Source organism: Pseudophryne corroboree, chromosome 8 (assembly GCF_028390025.1).
Source record: "Pseudophryne corroboree isolate aPseCor3 chromosome 8, aPseCor3.hap2, whole genome shotgun sequence".
NCBI classification, from domain to species: Eukaryota; Metazoa; Chordata; class Amphibia; order Anura; family Myobatrachidae; genus Pseudophryne; species Pseudophryne corroboree.
Window position 1 is genome coordinate 49,899,093 of NC_086451.1, and position 24,139 is coordinate 49,923,231.

Genomic DNA, 24,139 nt, shown 5'->3' on the forward strand with positions numbered 1-24,139 from the left:
TGAGTATCCCATATCCAAATATTCCGAAATACGGAATATTCCGAAATACGGACTTTTTTGAGTGAGAGTGAGATAGTGAAATCTTTGTTTTCTGATGGCTCAATGTACACAAACTTTGTTTAATACACAAAGTTATTTAAAATACTGTATTAAATGACCTTCAGGCTGTGTGTATAAGGTGTATATGAAACATAAATGAATTGTGTGAATGTACACACACTTTGTTTAATGCACAAAGTTATTAAAAATATTGGCTAAAAGTACCTTCAGGCTGTGTGTATAAGGTGCATATGAAATATAAATGCATTCTGTGCTTAGATTTAGGTCCCATCACCATGATATCTCATTATAGGATGCAATTATTCCAAAATACGGAAAAATCCCATATCCAAAATACCTCTGGTCCCAAGCATTTTGGATAAGAGATACTCAACCTGTATTTGGGGAGCTGCTTTACTCTCCTAATCACAGAAGGCAACAGACAGAGTAATCCTTGTATGCTGAGAGTGCCGGGCTACATGTGGTCTATATATATATATATATATTACAAATGGTTTCACTTTTCATGTACTGTATATAATCTTACATGTTTTATATTGGACTTAAGTTATAGGCCTAGATCAAGCCTTGAAGAGTGATAAATTGGACAGTGATAAAGCACCAACCAACCAGCTCCTAACTGCCATGTCACAGGCTGTGTTTGAAAAATGACAGGAGCTGATTGGCTGGTACTTTATGACTGTGCAATTTATCACTCTCCAAGGCTTGATAAATCTGGGCCATACACTGTTAATGGACTGATATTGGAGTTATTGTACCAGGTGACATGCGCGTGTATTTATAGTCTACTTATACATTCAGATCATAATAATTATAGTTTGCCCATATTATTTGCATTTCCATCTGCAGCACAGCCTGTGATCTGGGCTAAGGATCATCTGGGTGTGACTGGCTAATGCCCCAGATAACACTCTCGGTGACGTTTATCTCTTATGAACACGCTGAATATCCCAGCTCGCCTGTCTCCGAGATAGCCCCATTCAGCTGAGCCCCAGTCATATCTGCAGCTACTCTCACAGCCAGCGCTGTATATCATCATGTGGCCTGTCTCTGAGCTAACCCCAGTCATATCTGCCGCTAGTCTCACAGCCAGAACTGTACATCATCAGGTGGCCTGTCTCTGAGATAGCCCCATTCAGCCGAGCCCCAGTCATATCTGCAGCTACTCTCACAGCCAGCGCTGTACATCATCAGCTCGCCTGTCTCCGAGATAGCCCCATTCAGCTGAGCCCCAGTCATATCTGCCGCTACTCTCACAGCCAGCGCTGTACATCATCAGGTGGCCTGTCTCTGAGGTAGCCCCATTCAGCCGAGCCCCAGTCATATCTGCCGCTACTCTCACAGCCAGCGCTGTACATCATCAGGTGGCCTGTCTCTGAGGTAGCCCCATTCAGCCGAGCCCCAGTCATATCTGCAGCTACTCTCACAGCCAGCGCTGTACATCATCAGCTCGCCTGTCTCCGAGATAGCCCCATTCAGCTGAGCCCCAGTCATATCTGCCGCTACTCTCACAGCCAGCGCTGTACATCATCAGGTGGCCTGTCTCTGAGGTAGCCCCATTCAGCCGAGCCCCAGTCATATCTGCCGCTACTCTCACAGCCAGCGCTGTACATCATCAGGTGGCCTGTCTCTGAGGTAGCCCCATTCAGCAGAGCCCCAGTCATATCTGCCGCTCCTCTCACAGCCAGCGCTGTACATCATCAGGTGGCCTGTCTCTGAGGTAGCCCCATTCAGCAGAGCCCCAGTCATATCTGCCGCTCCTCTCACAGCCAGCGCTGTACATCATCAGGTGGCCTGTCTCTGAGGTAGCCCCATTCAGCCGAGCCCCAGTCATATCTGCCGCTAGTCTCACAGCCGGCACTGTACATCATCAGCTCGCCTGTCTCTGAGATAGCCCCATTCAGCTGAGCCCCAGTCATATCAGCCGCTACTCTTACAGCCAGAACTGTACATCATCAGCTCGCCTGTCTCTGATATAGCCCCATTCAGCTGAGCCCCAGTCATATCTGCCGCTACTCTTACAGCCAGAACTGTACATCATCAGCTCGCCTGCCTCTGAGAGAGTCCCATTCAGCTGAACCCCAGTCATATCTGCTGCTACTCTCACAGCCAGAACTGTACATCATCAGGTGGCCTGTCTCCGAGAGAGCCCCATTCAGCTGAACCCCAGTCATATCTGCTGCTACTCTCACAGCCAGAACTGTACATCATCAGCTCGCCTGTCTCTGAGAGAGCCCCATTCAGCTGGACCCCAGTCATATCTGCTGCTACTCTCACAGCCAGAACTGTACATCATCAGGTGGCCTGTCTCCGAGAGAGCCCCATTCAGCTGAGCCCCAGTCATATCAGTCGCTACTCTCACAGCCAGAACTGTACATCATCAGCTCGCCTGTCTCTCAGATAGCCCCATTCAGCCGAGCCCCAGTCTTATCTGCCGCTACTCTTACAGCCAGAACTGTACATCATCAGGTGGCCTGTCTCAGAGATAGCCCCACTTATATCTGCAGCTACTCTCACAGCCAGCGCTGTACATCATCAGGTGGCCTGTCTCCGAGTGAGCCCCATTCAGCTGAGCCCCAGTCATATCTGCAGCTACTCTCACAGCCAGCGCTGTACATCATCAGGTGGCAGCAGCTATTCTGTCATGCTGGGAGACTCTAGCTATAGTAAAGTTGAGGCGCAGGTTAGCTACCTCCAGTCGAGTGGGTACCAAACCACATTAGTAATAGGCCCACCTGCCAAGCCAGTAAGGCCTGGACACTAGACTTAAATGTTGACAATTATGACGGTTATTGTGAAATATAAAGATATCTTGTGTATAATAATTCCTGTGTGTCATACAAAGATCATACAAGGGCTAGCATTCAGGATTCTTTCAATATATTTATATTTCCCTATACTGCAGTCATCACTCAAATGTGCCTGCATAATGAAGGGCAAAAGTATCCCTCACCTCATAGTAGCTGTTTGAAGGGAATTAGGGGGACATGTACTAAGCAGTGATAAAAGTGGAGAAGTGAGCCAGTGGACAAGTTGCCCATGGCAACCAATCAGCATTGACGTAACATTTAAAATTTAAGTATATACGTACACAGAGCAGCTGATTGGTTGCCATGGGCCACTTCTCCACTGGCTCACTTCTCCACTTTTATCACTGCTTAGTACATGTCACTCTCAGTATGGTTTACCGGCGGACGGGATACCGGCTGTTTGTAACCCGACAGCGGCATCCCGCCCGCTAAAATGCCAGCAGTGGGGCGAGTGCTAAGAGTCCCCTTTGTGCACTCGTTGGCTCGCTGCACTCACCATGGGATTTATTCCCACTCTCTGGGTGTTGTGGACACCCATGAGTGGGAGTAGCCCTGCCGGATTCCGGCTGGCAGCATTGCCGGCTGGCTGGATTCTAGCGTCGGTATCCTCACCACCGGGATCCCGTCCGCCGGCAAATTGACTGCATCCTGTTGGAAGTGTAATAGAAGCTATTGCAGCTAAGGAGGCAAACGTTAAATGATAAATTAGGTTTTCCAATGGAACAATGTATCCATAATATAAACAAGTTATTTTGCCCATGGTGTTCCCTACCTCTGGAATTCTCTACCTCTATCAGACTCTCCACCTATCTACAAAACTTTAAAAGGGCTCTCAAGACTCACTTCTTCATCAGACCCAGCCATCTCTCATCCTAATCTTCTGCTCCACGCTCACTTTTACCCCATATGTGTTACCCCTGTCTGTCTGCCCCTCCCCTTCAGAATATAAACTCTCACGAGCAGGGCCCTCTTCCCTCATGTGCTTTCCCTTTCTTAGACCATTTTCTACTCCACACTCCCTATAACGGCACCTAGCCGTCGATTTCTGCCACCCTGGTGATTATTTCAGTGCCCTGTCCCCTGATGCAGTAATGTTATATACCATGTACGTGTCTACATTGTCTTGTACTGTAAGATATTGTTTTCTTGTATTGCTAATTTGTTGATGTACTTTGTTAGATGCTGTGGAACCCTTGTGGCGCCATATCAATAAAAGATAATAGTAGTAATAATAATAATAATAATTGTAAAACCATATAAAGTCTTCATACAGATCTTTGATCATCCACCTTAATATACAGTAGGTGGTGCTTTATTCCTTATATCACAGACACTAAAGTGATGTCATCAGAACGCACAGGAGTTTAGACATCTGTTAGCAATCACTTGTGTGTGGTATAAGAGGGGGATCCCGGCCTCTAGGTCGACAGGGTCTCTATGTCGACATGTTCTAGGTCGACAGGTCAGAAGGTCGACATGAGTTTTTCGCATTTTTTTTTCTTGTTTTGAACTTTTACATACTTAACGTTCCACGCGGACTACTATTGGGAATAGTAACCTGTTCCGAGCACAGTGGTAGCCGAGCGAGGCACCTTTCGCTCACCATGCGAGGGGACACGGGGCACTAATTGGGGTTCCCGGTCACTGTACGGAGAAAACGACACCAAAAAACTCATGTCACCTTTTGACCTGTCGACTTAGACCATGTCGGCCTAGAGACCCTGTCGACCTAGTTACTGTCGACCGATAGTGGTCGACCTAGACACTGTCGACCTTCCATAGCACAGCCATAAGAGGATGGGAGAAGGCAGAGATGGTGACACAATAGCGATGTAAATGATGCAAGAGAGGAATTCATATCATCTGTTTATGGTGGAATCATAAACACAGGAGTCCCTTATTCTATCCAGGTACCTTCCAGGAACAGCAAACTAGACCATTATATTGTGTAGAATGTAGATGAATAGCACATTTGTATGGTGCAAATAAATGGTAACCACAGACTGTGAATTAGTCATTGGATGGAGCAGGAGCGGCACAGAGCAGTGATGTGAGGCTCCTGGCAGACTGGTGTGAGGAGATTGTGATATAGGGCCCGATTCAGACCTGATCACTATTGTGCGAATTCGCACAGCGGACGATTATAGAATGACTGCCTATGCACCACAATGCTCAGGCGCGTTGCCAAACAGTGACAAGATGGTGCAAAAATTTCAATCGCTCGTCATACGCAAGGTGACTGACAGGAAGCGGACGTTTGTGGGCGGTAACTGGCCCTTTTTAGGGAGTGTCAGGGAAAACGCAGGTGTTCTCAAAGGTTTTCAGGGCGGGTGTGTGACGTCAGCTCCGGCCCCGATCAGCCTGTTTCTATCACACTGTAGGAGTAAGTTCTGGGCTACGCACACACTGCACAGACAGAATAATCATTCGATGGTGAGTGAGTTGCAAATGGATTTGCAGCTGTTCCGCTGTGTGACGGAATTTCCGCACGGCGTACACATGCATTTGCACACTTGCACGGGGCGGGTTTTCACTCTCCCTGGCCGGCGACTATCTGATCGCAGACCTCTGCAAATTTGCAGCACAGCGATCAGGTCTGAATTAAAATGCACCTACATATAAAAGGAAGGTCATATAATCCAATTTGTTCTTCTTGTCACTGTCTCTCCTTCACCCTTCTGATAGCCACGATGTGTCACCACAATCTGCAATGTGGTAAGATAGGCATTTTCGCAACAACTGCTTGTGTTTTCTCAATGGGAGTCATTTCAGCCAATCACAGAACTATTACATAAGTAACACGCTTACTTCACAGCAATTCTGTTACACAAGGAGACACATTACACCGATGCAATCACCAGAGCTAGTATAACCTCGGTCAATGCAGTGAGAAGGGGAAATGTGTTTGTTTTTTTTATATTGTTATTTAATTTGCCGGCATCTAATCTTACACAGCTGTCCCTGGTCTCATTATACCCTTCTCCTTGCAGACACCCTAACGTGTGAACATGGCTTCTTTCATCAAACTCTGTCCCTTCTATAGCCGGGACCCCTCTGTGTTCCTGCGGGTAGCCCGCCCCGTGATCCTGCGCAGTGCAGCGCGCTGCCCAGTCCTGGTGGCTCGCACTGTGGCTACTTCTGCAGGTACTCAGCAGAGGGTCAAGGACTCACCCCCACCCACTGGAGGTAAGTCATAGCAGTATGAAAGTGGAAGGAAACCAACCTAATGCGTTGCATAATGCAGGGGCTACTGACGCCCACAGGCTTAGCCATGCTAAAAGTCTACGTTCTAGTTCATTATTTCCACCATAGCTAATATAATGCAACGTTTAATGTTTCAGTCTCCTCTGGAGCCTCCAACAGGCGCACCCTGGCTCAGGCAGCCCCACAGGCCGCCACTGTCAACGCCAAGTGTCCTTTTATCGAGCAGGAGATGGAGAAGGAGGATAGCGCTATAGTCCACAAAGCTGGATCTGAGATGCAGGAGGATCTGAAAGCTTTCAATACAGGTAAATGCACACTGCGCAAATCCCACAGGACAATGAGGGCCAGGCAGAGTAAGCGCAGGTCGAACGCAATTGTACGGAACAAAAATGCATATTTCCGTACATGAACAACCCTGTGGCCAGATGTCCCTATCCGCGTGCTGATGCCATTGTTTACATCACTGTTATTTATTAACAGTTTCTTAAATAGCGCAGCATATTCCGTTGCGTTTTACAATAAGAACAACTGTGCTAGAACCAAACTGGCAAAACCAGACAGACCTAGAGGTAGGAAGGTCTTGCCAGCAAGCTTACAATCTATAGGACTGTTAGCGCACACGTGCACCAGCCCTATCCCTCGTTTCTGAGAATAAGAGTATTCCTGCACACAAATCAGCATAACCCGCAATTGCGCCGATAGCTGGCATGCAAGAACGTCCCATTACAGACCAGTCACTCCTCCTCAGTTCCAAGTGGACCTGCAAGTGCAAGGCAAAAAACTCTCCATCACCCATAATTCAGGGAGAAATGGTCAACGTTCAGAAGGTCGACACCACAATGTGGTGCTCAGAATGTCGACATGGTTCAAATTATCTACAGGCACTAGGTCGACATCCTCCAACTGTCGACAGGTTCACAGTGTAGGGGGGAGCTGGCCAGGACATATGAACATACTGTATATGTGAAGTTGTATGTAGCATATGTCCTAGCTTCCTTCCCCAAGAATCAGCAGCCGCTGCAGCACGGGACTCAGGAATACACTGCTCAGCCTGTCAATCATCTGCCCCCCCCGGACTCCCATTGGTTGGTTTCACAGGAGTCCGGGGCGGGCTAAATGCCGAATCACAGGCTGAGTAGTGTGGGCTGTGCTGCGGCGGCTGGTGATGGCGCACTTTGGACGGCGCTGCAGCCCAGGCTGGAGCTTACTGCACAGGGTTACATTACTCCTGTGCAGAATTGCAGATGCACAACAATACAGCCATTCGTAATTAAGGATTGAATATTTTAGCATCTTGTACTAAATCCTGTTTGGTATCATACTGTAGTCTTTGTAGACATTGTGGCCCCCATAGCAACATTTTGAAAGGGCCCCTGTCCCAATGCTTCTAGAGAGACACCATTTATGCCACATAGTAGTGCTCCAGTTTACATGATGTCCCATTGTAGGGCTGCCAGTACATATTATGCCACACAGTACCCTCATTTCACATTATGGCATACAGTGTCCCCAGTTTATATGATGCCACATTACAGTGCCCCCTGTAGGGGCACATGAATACTGGAGTTGAGAGCCCCTGCTGTACGCTATTACCTTCACTGTCCCATCCCCCAATATTGCATAATATACATTTCTGTTCTCCGACCTCACATTAGACGTGGGTATGTGTGAGCTGCTGGATTATATTAGGCAGTGACGTCTGGTTATATGTTTCTACAATTGGGATACCATTGTTTCTGGTGTTGGTATATGCATGAGATCCTGCTGCTAGTGATTGTACAGAAGTCACATTTCCTCTTATAGTTTGTCTTCTGGGGCCGGTACAGAGCCACCCCCAAGCTTCTTTGTAAAGCGCAACCTTCCCCTAACTTTCCCCCAGCAGCCTAACCCTAATGTTGGGTACACACTTATACAATTGTCGGCCTGTTCTCCTGATATTGCGTGAACGGCCGTTGATTGTGTAGGTGTGTATGCAGCATTGATGCAAGGGCGTTAGCTGATAAACGGCTTATAACGCTCCTGCAACGGTCGGGACCAGAAGGTTGCATTTTATGTGCTGTACATGCGATCCTGATCCCCATAGAGGAGCCACTACCCCACCGCAGCTACCCCCATATGTAACATATGTCCTGGCTTCCTTCCCTGGGCATCAGCAGCCGCAGCAGCTCACTGCTCAGCCTGTCAATTATCATTTAGCCCGCCCCCGAACTCCTGTGAAACCAGCCAATGGGAGTCCGGGGGCGGAGGAACAATTGACAGGCTGAGCAGTGTATTCCTGTGTCCCATGCTGCGGCGGCTGCTGATTCCCGGGGAAGGAAGCCAGGACACATGTTACATAAAACTTCACATGTATGTTCATATGTGCTGGTCAGCTCCCCCCTTCAAACTTTGGACGGCGCAGCCGCCGCTGATAAAATCTTAGTAACTGTGCAAACCAGGTGAGACACTAGCAATGCACAGGAGGAAAGATAATAACTTTGAACATCAGCAGAATGGCACCTTGGACTTAGAGACTGTTAATCAGTGCACAGATCTCACCTCTGCCCTCTGCCAATGATATCACATTTATCTTTTCTCCAGACGTTCTCAGCTCTCTGTTGTTTGATGTCCAGTCCAGCCTGAAGAAGAAGTTCTTTGGTTCTCCACCTAAAAAAGTGAACCTGGGAACAGGGGCTCCTCTCATTCCATCTCATCTGATTAAAGAAAACATGACAGGTACACTCTTCTACCTCCTAAGGAGTCGTTTCATATTATTTATTGGTGTTAGCACGGAGCAGTCTGTGTCTTCTGTGACTGACACTGCACATCCTGTCATCAGGTGGAGCTGCCTTCGGTTACGATGAGTACTTCAACCGGAGGATTGAGGAGAAGAAGCAGGACCACACGTACCGGCTGTTCAAGACCGTGAACCGCAAAGCTGATGCTTACCCGTTCGCTGATGATTTCTCTGACCTCCAGGGCAATACGAAGGAAGTGTCCGTTTGGTGCAGCAATGATTACCTAGGCATGAGCCAGCACCCTAGGGTGCTGAAAGCCATTTCGTGAGTAGAAACACTGAGGCGATTTCACGCCATGGTAACATGTTATTGCATGCCGTCTGAAGGTTTACATGCAGCCATAGCTTAAATTCCCCTTGGCTTGTCAAGTCGCCCAACTTCCTAACCAGGGAATGGTCCTTTAGTTAAATGATGAAATAAAAGTATGTAAATCAACAGAGATGTGGTTTCTTGGTAATGTATACTGCACTTGAATCTATACACAATGGAGACAGCCATCTAATGTCCATGCTGCCTTTCAGTTCCGTGAGAACTAGCGCCTCAGGAATATTAGTCATAGAATGCCTCAGTGAGGTAACTAGTTTCTAGTGCATTGATATATTCTCTTGCATAATGATGCCTCAACAATAGGTGGCGCCACTGTGTATAGATTATAAACACTTTTATATACGTTTGCCCATAATAGTTTGCTTCAGGTATACATTATACATGTTATTCAATCTAGTAACTAGATTGTAGAAGAGGAGACAAGTAGGCCCGGAACTAGGGGGCAGATGTACTAAGCCTTTAAGAGAGATAAAGTACCAATCAGGATACGGTTAAAATACTGGCAGTCGGGATCCCAGTAGGTAAGTACCGGGGTTGGGCTTAGGCACTAGGTAGAGGGATAGAGTAATACCCCTTTCAGACAACCACCTATGAACACGGGTTACTGGCACATGAGCGCGCATAACCCCGTGTTCAGGTGTGGTCTGAAATGTACAAGGGTTGAAATACCCGGTATTTCAACCCTGGTTGTGAGCAACCCAGCTCACTTTGCGGTGTGAACGGGAGCCGGGTCGATGCGACCCGTTTCCTGTTTATTGTGTGTGTACGGTCGGTGCATGGAGATCATGTGACCTCCAAGCGCCATCACCGCTGACGTCACCGGGTTGCAGACTGAAAGGGGCATAAGGCTACACTGTGGGGTCTGGCAGGGATCGCTGGAGGCGGGGAGTTTTCGCTCCTCCACTCCGGCAGGCAAGATGTTAATACATCTCATCGGTATTGCTTCCTGCTATGCCTCGATAAAGAGGCGGAGCAGGAAGAGCTATAGCGGCCGCTATAATACATTGATCTCCCCCTTTATCTCTCTGCACTTTATCACTCTCCAAGGCTTGGTACACCTGCCGCTAGGTCTCCTCTTCCCAGCATTTATTAGTGTTTCTGTTATCAGGAAGACTCTTCATGATCTTGGAGCTGGGGCAGGAGGAACGAGGAACATATCAGGCACCAGCCAGTACCACGTGGACCTGGAGTGTGAGTTGGCAGATCTGCATCACAAGGACGCAGCCCTGCTCTTCTCCTCCTGCTTTGTCGCAAATGACTCCACGCTGTTCACACTGGCAAAAATGCTCCCAGGTAGGTGCAAAAATAAATGCGATCTGCGCCCTTTTTCCCACTGATTAAAGATGTCATAGCTAATGAAATGCGGAAACATAACTTAAAGGGGTGAGATGTAGCAAAGCTTGGAGAGAGTTAAAGTACTAAACAATCCGCTGCCAACTGTCACTTTACAGGATGTGTTTGAAAAATGACAATGAGGAGTTGATTGGTTTATACTTTATCTCTCTCTTAACTTTACCTCTCTCCAAGCTTTGAAAAATATCCCCTTTAATCTCTCCAGCAGTTACACTGTAGTTTTAGCTATCTATAGTCATTCACATTAATGGGATTAGAAATTGAAATACAGCAATAAAGTCTGCTCCATCTGGAATTCTTTGGAACTCTGCTCATGTCCACAAAATGTACAACTAGGACTGAGGTTTATTATTAACAGTTTCTTATATAGTGCAGCATATTCCAACAGTAATAGAAGAGAACTGGGTAAGAACAGACAGACTTAGAGGTAGGAAGGCCCTTAGCCTGACTCTGACTACGGCTTCCCCCATATGTGTCTTCATGCAAGTCTAGAGTTAGAGGAGATTTACCATCGAGGAGACATTAGTAAGGGTGACAAGCTTGCAGTAGAAGGTGACTTGGTCGTTTCTGCCTATATAGATAGGCCACTCTGTGCTGAAAATCACCTGTATGACAGAAATACACACGTGACGAAGTTTCATTGTTTCCAGGCTGTGAGATTTACTCTGATGCTGGCAATCATGCTTCTATGATCCAGGGCATACGAAACAGCGGGGTCACAAAATACGTCTTCCGCCATAATGATCCTGAACATCTTGAAGAACTGCTCCGCGGGTCAGACCCTAAGACACCCAAGATTGTTGCATTTGAGACCGTCCACTCTATGGATGGTAAGTTTAAGTCCAAGATGGTGGAATTAGGATATATTATTGTTCAGTGTTTTCAGTTCTGTGGTGCTGGGGGAGACAGAGGCATCATCCACCTGTATAGTAAGATTTACCATGTTCTTATCTCTCCAAGTTCCAACTCCACAGTATTCTTAATCTGTTCTACTCAGTGAATCATACAGCCCTATACAGTTACTGCTGCACTGCCTTGTGTTGTATTATTAGGTCTGCATGGCACGAAACACAATAATGCTACGCGGTTTTCACACCGAAGCATTTATCTGCCAATTTGAAAGCTTTTTTGTTGTTTCATCCTTATACAACATATTGCAGACTATTGGCCTGTTCCACCAATGCTTTATTTAACCATTGACGCTCTTAAATAAAATAAATCCTTATGTTCCAGTAATATATACATTATTATCCTTTAGATGGCGCCACAAGTGGTCCGCAGCACCACAAAAACAAACCTTATGAACAAAACTAGAAAGAAAGTGACTTACAGTACAGAACACTGCAGGACATGGATAAGGTTCATAAACATTGCTGTATCAGCGGTCATAGGGCCTAATTCAGACCTGATCGCAGCAGCAAAATTTTGCTCTAATGGGCAAAACCATGTGCACTGCAGGTGGGGCAGTTGCAACATGTGCAGAGAGAGAGTTTGGGGTGTGTTCATACTGAAATCTAAATTGCAGTGTAAAAATAAAGCAGCCAGTATTTACCCTGCACAGAAACAATATAACCCACCCAAATCTAACTCTCTCTGCACGTTATATCTGCCGCAACTGCAGTGCGACATGGTTTTCCCATTAGAGAAACATTTTGCTGCTGCGATCAGGTCTAAATTAGGCATTTAATACCCAAATAAGCAGGAGGGCGGTAGAACCCAATGGTTAGGTGCTGTTGTAGGCATTGGGGGGGGGGGGGGGGGGGGGGGATAATGGTATAAATGAGGGAAGCACATGAGGGAAAGAGGGCCCTGCTTGTGAGAGCTTGCAGTCTAAAAATAAAATGTATTTTTGTAGTAACATGCCTAAATACAACTCAATGACATTCTAATATATCTCTTTTCTATGCTTACACCGGCCGTGGTATGTGTTCAGCGGTGCTCCTCAGCGTTACTCTATTTAGGTTGCACTGTTGTGACGAGAGGCATAGGATGCAATTTACTCAGTTATTCAAGTTTAATAAGTGCGTTTATATTATTGTTTCATACAGAGAAATCCCTCAGCACAGGGCAGTGAGCCGACAAACAGAAGCTATTCTATTTGTGCGTAAAATGCAGGAGAGCACATTATACTACTCACTGGAAAATATATGAAGAGCCACCACCATATCCAGGCGCTTCCACTAGAGTGGGCCTATCGTTAAACAATGACAGATCCTATAGTGGGACTCATAGTTATGTGTTTTAAAATTGAGAGACTGCACATCTGTAGGTACCCCAGGATCATCCTGCATTCTGTGTACAAATAGGAGAGCAGCTCATGTACTGGCTCACAGCTCTGTGCCCTCGATCATCCCTGCTGGGTTTTTAGCACCTTCTGTGACCTTGATCGAACTTCCACATCTGTATTGTTGTATGTGAGGCATGTATGGAGTCTGTAGCTGGCAGCGATAACTGATCTATCTATAACCATTGGTGGGGCTACTTGGGTACCCCCAGGCGACACACAGAAAAAAAACACAATGCAGGTGCACACTCCAAGCACTAAGAACACTGGTAATCAGAATTATAATATACTCTTTAATTTAGCATGGAGCAAAACTGTGGTTCTTAGCACAATTTTCGGTCAAAAATTATGAGGCTACCTACCTGCTAAATTGTACAGTATAATTGTTTTATTTACCAATGTTCTTAGTGCTTAGAGTGCACCTGCATTTTCTTTTTTTTTTGTCTGGCACTACAAGTCTCAGCAAGGTAGCACCTCATATTTAAAATTAGAGAGTGCAGTCCAGGCCCCCAGCCCCCTACCCTTGCACTCCCAGGTGAGTTAGCTCTCAATTTAAAAACCCATGAATATGTGACCCAATATAGGGACTCACATTATTTAGCGTCACACCCCCTTAAATAAGAAGTAGCCCTTTATATGGTGCAGGGCTTATCCTTACCACATCAATTGTTCCCAAATGCTGTCCACAAGGTACCCCAACAGTCCAGGTTTTAGGGATATCCCTGCTTGTGCACAGATGGTATAACCAAACTGACTGAGGTACTACACAAGTCATCTGTGCCTAATCATGGATATCCTTAAAACCTGGAATGTTGGGGTGCTTTGAGAGCTGCGTTTGGGATCCACTGCCCTACATCTTTCTACATGTAGAGCAGCGGATTGTATACTGGCTCACAGAACTGTGCGGAGGGTTTCTCCTGTGTGTGTCACCCCTCCTTTTATAACACCTGCTGTGGATTTAAAAAGTAATTGAGCAGCTGTCACTGCATATGGTTTGGACGTTTTCATTTCTCTTTTAATAGCCTCTTTTATCAACATTTCAGGAGGTAAAACAACCTCCCTGTCAATAAAAGAAGATGACTGTGATTGTGTTATTCATACGTTACATGTACACCTTGCTTGGAAGTTGTCTATGCCAGTAAATAAAGCATGGTCTCTATTTACTATAGCCTTCTACATTTACATTGTACTAACTACACTCCTACTGTATGTGATTCCTCATTTCAGGAGCCATATGCCCCCTGGAGGAGATGTGTGACGTTGCACACAAATATGGAGCCCTGACATTTGTGGACGAGGTTCATGCAGTGGGGCTGTATGGGGTGCGAGGGGCAGGAGTAGGAGAGAGAGATGGGGTCATGCACAAGATGGACATTATCTCAGGAACACTCGGTAAGTGAAGAACACAGTGACCTTATGCAAACTATGGATGAGCCTTTGGATAAAAAGTTTTACCTGCTTGCATAGAATCTATGGATCTGTGCTGTAGTGGCACGTAAGTGCATTTGTTGAGAAGTAGTCTTATTTATGCAATATGCATTTGCACATATATTATTATTATATACACAACACTTGCATTGGCATTTGTTATTATATGTACATATTACACAGTGCTTTAGGGTTGTAAGGATTCTGATACAATTATATGAAACAGCAGGTAATGATGCTCCCGCCTAAGAGATCCTACAGTGTAAGAGGTGTGGGGGGGAACACATTATACATATATGGTAGCTGTAGGTGGGGAAAGTGCTTTTGTTGCTAGTGTACAGTTGCGGGTGTAGTATATTATGCTGGCGCCGGAATCCCGGCGCCGGGATCCCGACCGTCAGCAAGTCGACAGCTGGGCGAGTGCAAATGAGCACACCACGCTATTTTATTCTCTCTCCAGGGGGGGTTGTGGACCCCCAAGAGGGAGAATAGTTGTCGGTATACCGGGTGTCGGGATTCCGGCGCCGGTATACTGAGTGCCGTGATCCCAACAGCCGGCATACTAAATAGCACCCTAGAGTTGCACATATCTTGCACTTGCCACCTGTAGTGCTCGGAGAGTCGGATTAGGGGTATGAATGTGACAGCGATGAATAGTACGTTAAACACGCCCCTCTGAGATGAGTCTTATTTAATTAGCAATAAATCTTCTAATACATTAGTTATAAGATGTAGATTTTGCTTCTTCATACACCAGCTACAAATATTGGAGTTGTTGATCATTGATGCATCTTTGCTCCAGCCCAGTCTATGCACTAGATCAGTGGTTCTCGGTCCTCGGAACCCCGCACAGTTCACATTGTCCAGGTCACCTAGCTGGGCACAGGTGTATGACCAACTGTCACATTTCAAAGATCCACAGGTGACCTGGAAAACATGAACTGCGTGGGGTCCTGAGGACTGAGTTTGAGAACCATTGCACTAGTTTAAGGTTGTGCACACACAGAAGGTGTCAACGCAAGTGCATCTTTGCCCATACACAAGACAAAGGTTTATTCTAGGGTGAAGAATAGACAAGTACCCAGCTTAATTATTGCAGCTGGTCTGTGGGTTACAGCTCCCAGCTCAACTTCTGCAAAAAAATAAAATAATGCAACAATGTAATTTGAGTGACAAGCTGCAGAGATTAACCCTTTCCGTGACTGCTGCACAAGAATCACACAACCTCTATTCATAGTGCCGAATTCAATTAGGGGAGGCGTTCTCGCCCCGCGAGTAAGTGCAGGTATATACCGCAGTTACCATACCATTGGATTCGCAGATATTTTCTTGCAATACACCATATATAAAGAAACATAGAATGTTACTGCAGATAAAAACCACATGGCCCATCCAGTCTGCCCTTTAGGGTTAAGGCATTAGGGTTAGTTTAAGGGTCTGGGTTAGGGTCAGGGCCACAACAGAAATCTTGGGGTCTGGTATACTGACATCTATGGGGCCCCCGCAACTCCCTTAACTTGACAGAGGGTGGCTTTAAAAAAATTATATATATATGTATATACACATATAAATTGACATATACACACACACATATTTATATATATATAAGGGGCTCATCTCCTTCTTGTCTGTATGGAACGGCATTGGACTGCGGGGGGCTGCGGGGACTTCTGCGTGGAGCCTTTGGTTTTCCTGCTGGGCTACCTGGCTCTTTGGTGGCGGTGGCAGGGACAGACAGAAAAGCACCAGCGCAGTGAGATGTGTAATGATGGCAATACAGCATGGACCACAGAGACATGAGAAAGTGATGGGGTAAAAGGAGGGCTTAGGGGGCCTGTTAATTGTTTTCTTACTTAAACTAAGCAGTCGGGGCATACATTATTGGCACTGCAGCCCCGTTTTTATGTGATCCTTGGGGTCCCCCTGAACTTCAGGGCCCGGCACAAGTGTTCTCTTTGTCCCCAGGCCTGCAGGCAAGACATGAGGGAGGAGGGTCCATATGAGGGATGGGATTATTTAAATGAGGGACACAGATGGAGAAGAGACAACTACGCGGCAGTTTCTGCAGCAGGATGCCCAACCTTTTCTCCCCACAAGGGTTTTTCTGGCTCCGCCAGGACCCGGAATTGCTGATGAGGGGAGACATTCTGCATTTTCCAAGTGCAACCACATCTGTAGATGCACTTCCAGTAATGTGATCAATTTGATCCAGACATGAGTGACACATATAATAAAGAAGATAAACCCATCGGTATTATAACCATTTCCAATATATACAAGGCGGAGGTGAAGACTGATTTCATTTTCTGACCTTTACTGTCTCCATTCAATAAAACGGGAGTCCGCGCCAGTATGCCGGAGACAAATTGTGTGGGACAAGAACAAATTGTATCCAATCAAAGCTTGATAATGTGATAATGGTAATAGCCACAAAAAGTATTTCAGCTCAGCCACCTTTCCTGTACACCAGGGGTGGGGAACCTTTTTTCTACCAAGGGCCATTTGGATATTTATAAAATCCTTCGGGGGCCATACAAAAATTATCAACGTAAAAATTAGCCTGCCCCCAGTCACTTGTTATGCCCGATTAGATTTGCCTCCAGTCAGTTGTTATGATCCATTAGATATGCCCACTGTCAGTTGTTTTGGCCCATTAGATATGCCCCGTCAGTTGTTATGCCCCATTAAATATGCCCCCTGTAGTTATGCCCCATTAGATATGCCCCCTGTAGTTATGCCCCATTAAATATGCCCCCTAGTAGCGCCGCTTACACATACACACATTAAAAGGATAAAAAAAACACAATGCTCACCAGCCCTGCTCCTGTTTCCGAACCGCTGCCCTCCCTCTCCTCAGAACTATGGGAGAGATGTCATGACGTCTCTCCCATAGTGCCGCACAGCCACACATGTACACTGCCTGAGCCAGAAGCTGGAGCTCAGGAGTGAGCTCCTGCGTCTGGCTGCTGCTGAGGAGCCGGAGCGCCCGCTGGTGGTAAAATCTCAGCGGGCGCTCGGCATCTCCTCTCATTCAGGTGAGCCTGGCCGGGCCGGATGAAGTGGCTTCGAGGGCCTTATACGGCCCTCGGGCCTGAGGTTCCCCACCCCTGCTGTACACGATGCCAGGACATGTAGCCAGTCATAAACTATATTGGTCCATGACAGCCAGAGTAATGATAAACTGGGATGATCATGGTAACAAGCGCAGCTCTATATAAAAGAGTTTGGTATAGAAAATCTACAGTAATTAGATTGACACTCCTTAGGCCGACAGGGTCAAAGGTCGACATGGAAATGGGAGACACGTTTTTTGGGTGTCATTCTCTATGTTTCATCATCTGTGACCACATGTATTGCAAATGTATACCCTCGCGGGCTCGTTTCGCTCAGCACAGGAAACTATTCCCATTTGTAGTCCGCGTGGATGGTAAATCAAGCAAAAAGTTGAAAAACATGTGAAAACCCCTCCAAAAAAACTTGTCGACCTTTTGACCCATCTGGTGTCGACCAATTGACTGTCTATCTAGAGTAGACACTTTCTATCTATACATTGGAACCAAAATAAAAATAAAAAACTATGTTCACACATTCATAAAGTAATAAAAATACAGTTTCCCCCAATATTAGGTGGGTAGAAGCTAAGTATTATGGGAAACGGCAACAGCTAAATGCAGTCCTGAGTGTTACTTGTCCCTGTATGAAGGGAATAAAGACCACAGTCAGCAGCGGATTGGCTGACTTGTACTGAAGCTCCTGGGTGTGGCAGGTAAGTACATCTATAGACATACATCAACGCCTTGCGGCTTATCTGACACACCAATACAGGCTATGTGTGGCTTCATGAGATAGCAGAAGGTCCCCACATCAGCTGTGCACACAAACCCCAGCACACAAGGAAAACAGTCACTCTGGGAATCCGCTGAGCAAGGGGAATTGCTAACGGGAAACCAGCTATAATATAAGATCTTTGTCTAATGCAGGCCTGGCCAACCTGTGGCTCTCCAGCTGTTGTACAACTACAAGTCCCATCATGCCTTGCCACAGTTTTGCTATTAGGGAATGCTAAAACTATGGCAGGGCATGCTGGGATGTGTAGTTTCACAACATCTGGAGAGCCACAGGTTGGCCAGGCCTGGTCTAATGGAAAGTATTCTTATATCCTAGGCACAGGTGGGTTATAACACTCCAGTCCTCAAGTACCTCCTGCAGGTCATGTTTTCTGGATTTACATCTATCTGTGTACACAGCTGGGATAATTACTGACCCAATAAAATAGATCAACTCACCTGTACATTATTAAAGAAATCCAGAAAACATGACCTGTTGGAGTTAAAAACCTCCGTCGTACTATAGGTGTCATAATCTACATTTTAGCCATGCACTAGTTCTGAAGACATTAGGGGAGCAATGGGGGTAATTCTGAGTTGATCGCAGCAGCAAGTTTGTTAGCAATTGGGCAAAACCATGTGCACTGCAGGGGGGGCAGATGTAACACGTGCAGAGAGAGTTAGATTTGGGTGGGTTATTTTGTTTCTGTGCAGGGTAAATACTGGCTGCTTTATTTTTACACTGCAATTTAGATTGCAGATTGAACTCACCACACCCAAATCTAACTCTCTCTGCACATGTTATATCTGCCCCCCCCCTGCAGTGCACATGGTTTTGCCCAACTGCTAAAAAAATTCCTGCTGCGATCAACTTGGAATTACCCCCAATGTCCGCTTTTAATTACGCAATTGTGCTATATCACTAATAGTCTGATCTCTCTCCTCAGGGAAGGCATTCGGCTGTGTTGGTGGCTACGTGGCCAGCACGGCTGCTCTCATTGACACAGTGCGTTCTTACGCCGCTGGGTTCATTTTCACTACTTCCCTGCCTCCGATGCTGCTGGCTGGAGCCTTAGAATCCGTGCGGGTCCTGAAAAGCGAGGAAGGGCAGGCTCTCCGCCGTGCCCATCAGCGTAACGTCAAGCACATGCGCCAATTGCTGATGGATGCTGGGCTGCCCGTCATCAACTGCCCTAGCCACATCATCCCCATACGGGTGAGCAGGCGTCTCACACATAACTAAAAAATAATAGAACGGCTGCGGCTCCTGGGGACGTGTTATATTGTCAGTCCTGCAGAAAGGAGCAGCTCCCGTCATATACAAGTCACAGACTACCAGCTTTATATGTGTATTGTACAATGCACTTCATGGGGGACTATATCCAATCAGAAAACTCTACTAGATTTCAAATCATCCAATCAGGGAGCAGAGTTTGAGATTACGTATACTCTCTGGTGAGAGTATGCAAATAAGCTGCTCTCATTCAGAGAATGTACTTCTGGGAGTTACAGTACTACTACTGATACCATTTCAGGGGCAGCCATTCCTGTCAGATGCGTTAGCCAGTGGGTAATCAGAGGCTACTATTAGGATTTTGCACAATTTTGGGGGGTTCGGATTATGGGAGCTGCGGACTTACAGAACTGGCACTCCCCTATAAACACCATACCCTGCCAGTAAAATAATGGCAAATCATATGTCAATTCCTAATGCAAGTAAGACTTTACCATAACGAGCAATCAGTATTCATATTTTAGCACCTTCACTTTTAATTCAGATTGTCTAAAAAAAACTTAATCGGGAATTGTAACTAAAGTACAGGCGCATTGCTGCACATATATTATCTATTGCAGATTTAGAGGTCTATATAGAGCAGTCAATCAGGATAAACCATTCGTCACTACTCCAAATATTTTAAGAAGTAATTGTGTACTAATTTGTAGGGATAGGATATACATTCTTAGGTAACACACAACAACCTCACACCCAACGGCTTATAGGAGAGATCCACCTTCATACTGTACTTATAACACTGCCTGTTGTCCGAAGCTCTGTGCATCCGATGGCCAACGAGCATGGCAGAGATGCAACCGGTCGCACAGTAGTTATGGGAAAGGGGAGCAGGAAGCTAGAGAACGATCGGCTGTCACACAGTTGTTATGGGAAAGGGAAGCAGGAAGCCAGAGAGCGAGCGAGCGGCTGTCACACAGTTGTTATGGGAAAGGGGAGCAGGAAGCTAGAGAGCGAGCGGCTGTCACACAGTTGTTATGGGAAAGGGGAGCAGAAAGCCAGAGAGAGCGAGCGGCTGTCACATAGTTGTTATGGGAAAGGGGAGCAGGAAGCCAGAGAGAGCGAGCGGCTGTCACACAGTTGTTATGGGAAAGGGGAGCAGGAAGCTAGAGAGCGAGCGGCTGTCACACAGTTGTTATGGGAAAGGGGAGCAGAAAGCCAGAGAGAGCGAGCGGCTGTCACATAGTTGTTATGGGAAAGGGGAGCAGGAAGCCAGAGAGAGCGAGCGGCTGTCACACAGTTGTTATGGGAAAGTAGAACAGGAAGCCAGAGAGCGAGCAAGCGGCTGTCACACAGTTGTTATGGGAAAGCGGAGCAGGAAGCCAGAGAGCGAGCGAGCAGCTGTCACACAGTAGTTAGGGGAAAGGGGAGCAGGAAGCCAGAGAGCGAGCAGCTGTCACACAGTAGTTAGGGGAAATGGCAGCAGGAATGCAGAGAGCGAACGACTGTCACACAGTTGTTATGGGAAAGGGGAGCAGGAAGCCAGAGAGCAAGCGGCTGTCACACAGCTGTTAGGGGAAAGGGGAGCAGGAAGCCAGAGAGCGAGCGGCTGTCACACAGTTGTTAGGGGAAAGGGGAGCAGGAAGCCAGAGAGAGAGCGGCTGTCACACAGTTGTTAGGGGAAAGGGGAGCAGGAAGACAGAGAGCGAGCGGCTGTCACAGTTGTTATGGGAAAGGGGAGCAGGAAGCCAGAGAGCAAGCGAGCGGCTGTCGCACAGTTGTTATGGGAAAGGGGAGCAGGAAGCTAGAGAGCGAGCGGCTGTCACACAGTTGTTATGGGAAAGGGGAGCAGAAAGCCAGAGAGAGCGAGCGGCTGTCACATAGTTGTTATGGGAAAGGGGAGCAGGAAGCCAGAGAGAGCGAGCGGCTGTCACACAGTTGTTATGGGAAAGGAGAACAGGAAGCCAGAGAGCGAGCAAGCGGCTGTCACACAGTTGATATGGGAAAGCGGAGCAGGAAGCCAGAGAGCGAGCGAGCAGCTGTCACACAGTAGTTAGGGGAAAGGGGAGCAGGAAGCCAGAGAGCGAGCAGCTGTCACACAGTAGTTAGGGGAAATGGCAGCAGGAATGCAGAGAGCGAACGACTGTCACACAGTTGTTATGGGAAAGGGGAGCAGGAAGCCAGAGAGCAAGCGGCTGTCACACAGCTGTTAGGGGAAAGGGGAGCAGGAAGCCAGAGAGCGAGCGGCTGTCACACAGTTGTTAGGGGAAAGGGGAGCAGGAAGCCAGAGAGAGAGCGGCTGTCACACAGTTGTTAGGGGAAAGGGGAGCAGGAAGACAGAGAGAGAGCGGCTGTCACACAGTTGTTAGGGGAAAGGGGAGCAGGAAGCCAGAGAGCGAGCGGCTGTCACACAGTTGTTAGGGGAAAGGGGAGCAGGAAGCCAGAGACAGTGAGCAGCCGTCACACAGTTATTAGGGGAAAGTGGAGCAGGAAGCCAGAGAGAGCGAGCAGCTGTCACACAGTTGTTAGGGGAAAGGGGAGCAGGAAGCCAGAGAGCGAGCGGCTGTCACACAGTTATGGGAAAGGGGAGCAGGAATCCAGAGAGCGAGTGGCTGTCACAGTTGTTAGGGGAAAGGGGAGCGGAAGACAGAGCGAGCGGCTGTCACACAGTTGTTAGGGGAAAGGGGAGCAGGAAGCCAGAGAGAGCGAGCAGCTGTCACACAGTTATTAGGGGAAAGGGGAGCAGGAAGCCAGAGAGAGCGAGCAGCTGTCACAGTTATTAGGGGAAAGGGGAGCAGGAAGCCAGAGAGAGCGAGCAGCTGTCACACAGTCATTAGGGGAAAGGGGAGCAGGAAGCCAGAGAGAGCGAGCAGCTGTCACAGTTATTAGGGGAAGGGGGAGCAGGAAGCCAGGGAGCGAGCGGCTGTCACGCAGTAGTTATAAGAAAGGGGAGGAGGAAGCCAGAGAGCGAGCGGCTGTCACACAGTTGTTTTGGGAAAGGGGCGGAGGACGCCAGAGAGCGAGCGGCTGTCACACAGTTGTTAGGGGAAAGGGGAGGTGGAAGCCAGAGAGCAAGCAGCTGTCACACAGTTGTTAGGGGAAAAGGGAGCAGGAAGCCAGAGAGAGCGAGTGGCTGTCACACAGTTGTTAGGGGAAAAGGAGGGTGGGAAGCCAGAGAGAAAGCGGCTGTCACACAGTTGTTAGGGGAAAAGGAGGGCTGGAAGTGAGAGAGCAAACAGCTGTCACACAGTTATGGGAAAGGGGAGTAGGAAGCCAAACAGCGAGCGGCTGTCACACAGTTGTTAGGGGAAAGGGGAGCAGGAAGCCAGAGAGCGAGCGGCTGTCACAGTTAGGGGAAAGGGGAGCAGGAAGACAGAGAGCGAGCGGCTGTCACACGGTTGTTAGGGGAAAGGGGAGCAGGAAGCCAGAGAGCGAGCGGCTGTCACACAGTTGTTAGGGGAATGGGGAGCAGTTAGCCAGAGAGCGAGCGGCTGTCACACAGTTGTTAGGGGAAAGGGGAGCAGGAAGCCAGAGAGAGCGAGCAGCTGTCACACAGTTATTAGGGGAAAGGTGAGCAGGAAGCCAGAGAGAGCGAGCAGCTGTCACACAGTTATTAGGGGAAAGGGGAGCAGGAAGCCAGGGAGCGAGTGGCTGTCACACAGTAGTTATAAGAAAGGGGAGGAGGAAGCCAGAGAGCGAGCGGCTGTCACACAGTTGTTTGGGGAAAGGGGCGGAGGACGCCAGAGAGCGAGCGGCTGTCACACAGTTGTTAGGGGAAAGGGGAGGAGGAAGCCAGAGAGCAAGCAGCTGTCACACAGTTGTTAGGGGAAAATGGAGCAGGAAGCCAGAGAGCGAGTGGCTGTCACACAGTTGTTAGGGGAAAAGGAGGGTGGGAAGCCAGAGAGCAAGCGGCTGTCACACAGTTGTTAGGGGAAAAGGAGGGCTGGAAGCGAGAGAGCAAGCAGCTGTAACACAGTTGTTATGGGAAAGGGGAGTAGGAAGCCAAAGAGTGAGCGGCTGTCACACAGTAGTTGGGGGAAAGGGGAGCAGGAAGCCAGAGAGCCACGAAAATCTGGTAATGTATGGTAGCAAATGACTATTTGCTCCCAAATACTGGAAAACGGACATAAATGGTCTTTAAAATTGGTTAATTTCATTGGAAACAAATAGTTGATTGTAAAGATAATCTTATAGTGTGTATCCAGCTATAGTCCTCCAATGAGTTAGCGATCATGATGTAAGCAGGTGGATTTGATGTCTCTTCTTTAGTAGTGCATACAAGGTATTTTGGTTCCTCAATGACTAAAGCCATGAAATGTCCTCTGTGATTATAGTCATTTAGTTGTAGACAACAAATCTATGACATGGTAGATGATTGTAGTCTATTTCCTTCAATGTCACAGCCAAGGTATAACACTATATACTGTGGGGTGCTCATAGGCATCAGATCCTTTAAATACCAGCGCACACACCTCTAATCTCTACCCCCACTTTGTTGGAAGGTGGGGCAGCACCAATCCTATACTAATCCTTATAATTCTGCCCCCCCTACTCCAGGTTGGCAATGCCGCACTAAACAACAAAATCTGTGACACCCTCCTCTCCGACTACAACATCTACGTCCAGGCCATCAATTACCCAACCGTTCCCCGTGGGGAAGAGTTGCTGAGGCTGGCTCCCTCCCCCCACCATGCTCCAACCATGATGAACTATTTTGTGGGTAAGTATGTGCTATTACACAATGACCGTCACTAGCGCTACCCTCCTCTGATTGGCTAATAGCAGAGCACCGCTGATCCCGAGCTTTGGTTTACTAAACACCCCTCTGCCTGTATGGT

The 24,139-nt window shown here is 47.5% G+C and overlaps 1 protein-coding gene across 7 annotated transcripts in view; it reads left to right on the plus strand.

The window, feature by feature from the left end:
- The window catches only part of ALAS2 (5'-aminolevulinate synthase 2), a 129,244-nt gene that overhangs the window by 103,891 nt on the left and 1,214 nt on the right, over positions 1-24,139 (plus strand). For all 7 annotated transcript variants that reach the window (XM_063936348.1, XM_063936347.1, XM_063936350.1 and 4 more), the window contains 9 exons: positions 5,861-6,056; positions 6,212-6,379; positions 8,655-8,789; positions 8,893-9,115; positions 10,287-10,471; positions 11,182-11,361; positions 14,043-14,207; positions 19,018-19,286; positions 23,859-24,021. In XM_063936348.1, coding sequence (XP_063792418.1) covers positions 5,879-6,056; positions 6,212-6,379; positions 8,655-8,789; positions 8,893-9,115; positions 10,287-10,471; positions 11,182-11,361; positions 14,043-14,207; positions 19,018-19,286; positions 23,859-24,021 — 1,666 coding nt within the window. In that variant the 5' untranslated portion in view covers positions 5,861-5,878. The remainder of the gene's footprint in view (positions 1-5,860; positions 6,057-6,211; positions 6,380-8,654; positions 8,790-8,892; positions 9,116-10,286; positions 10,472-11,181; positions 11,362-14,042; positions 14,208-19,017; positions 19,287-23,858; positions 24,022-24,139) is intronic.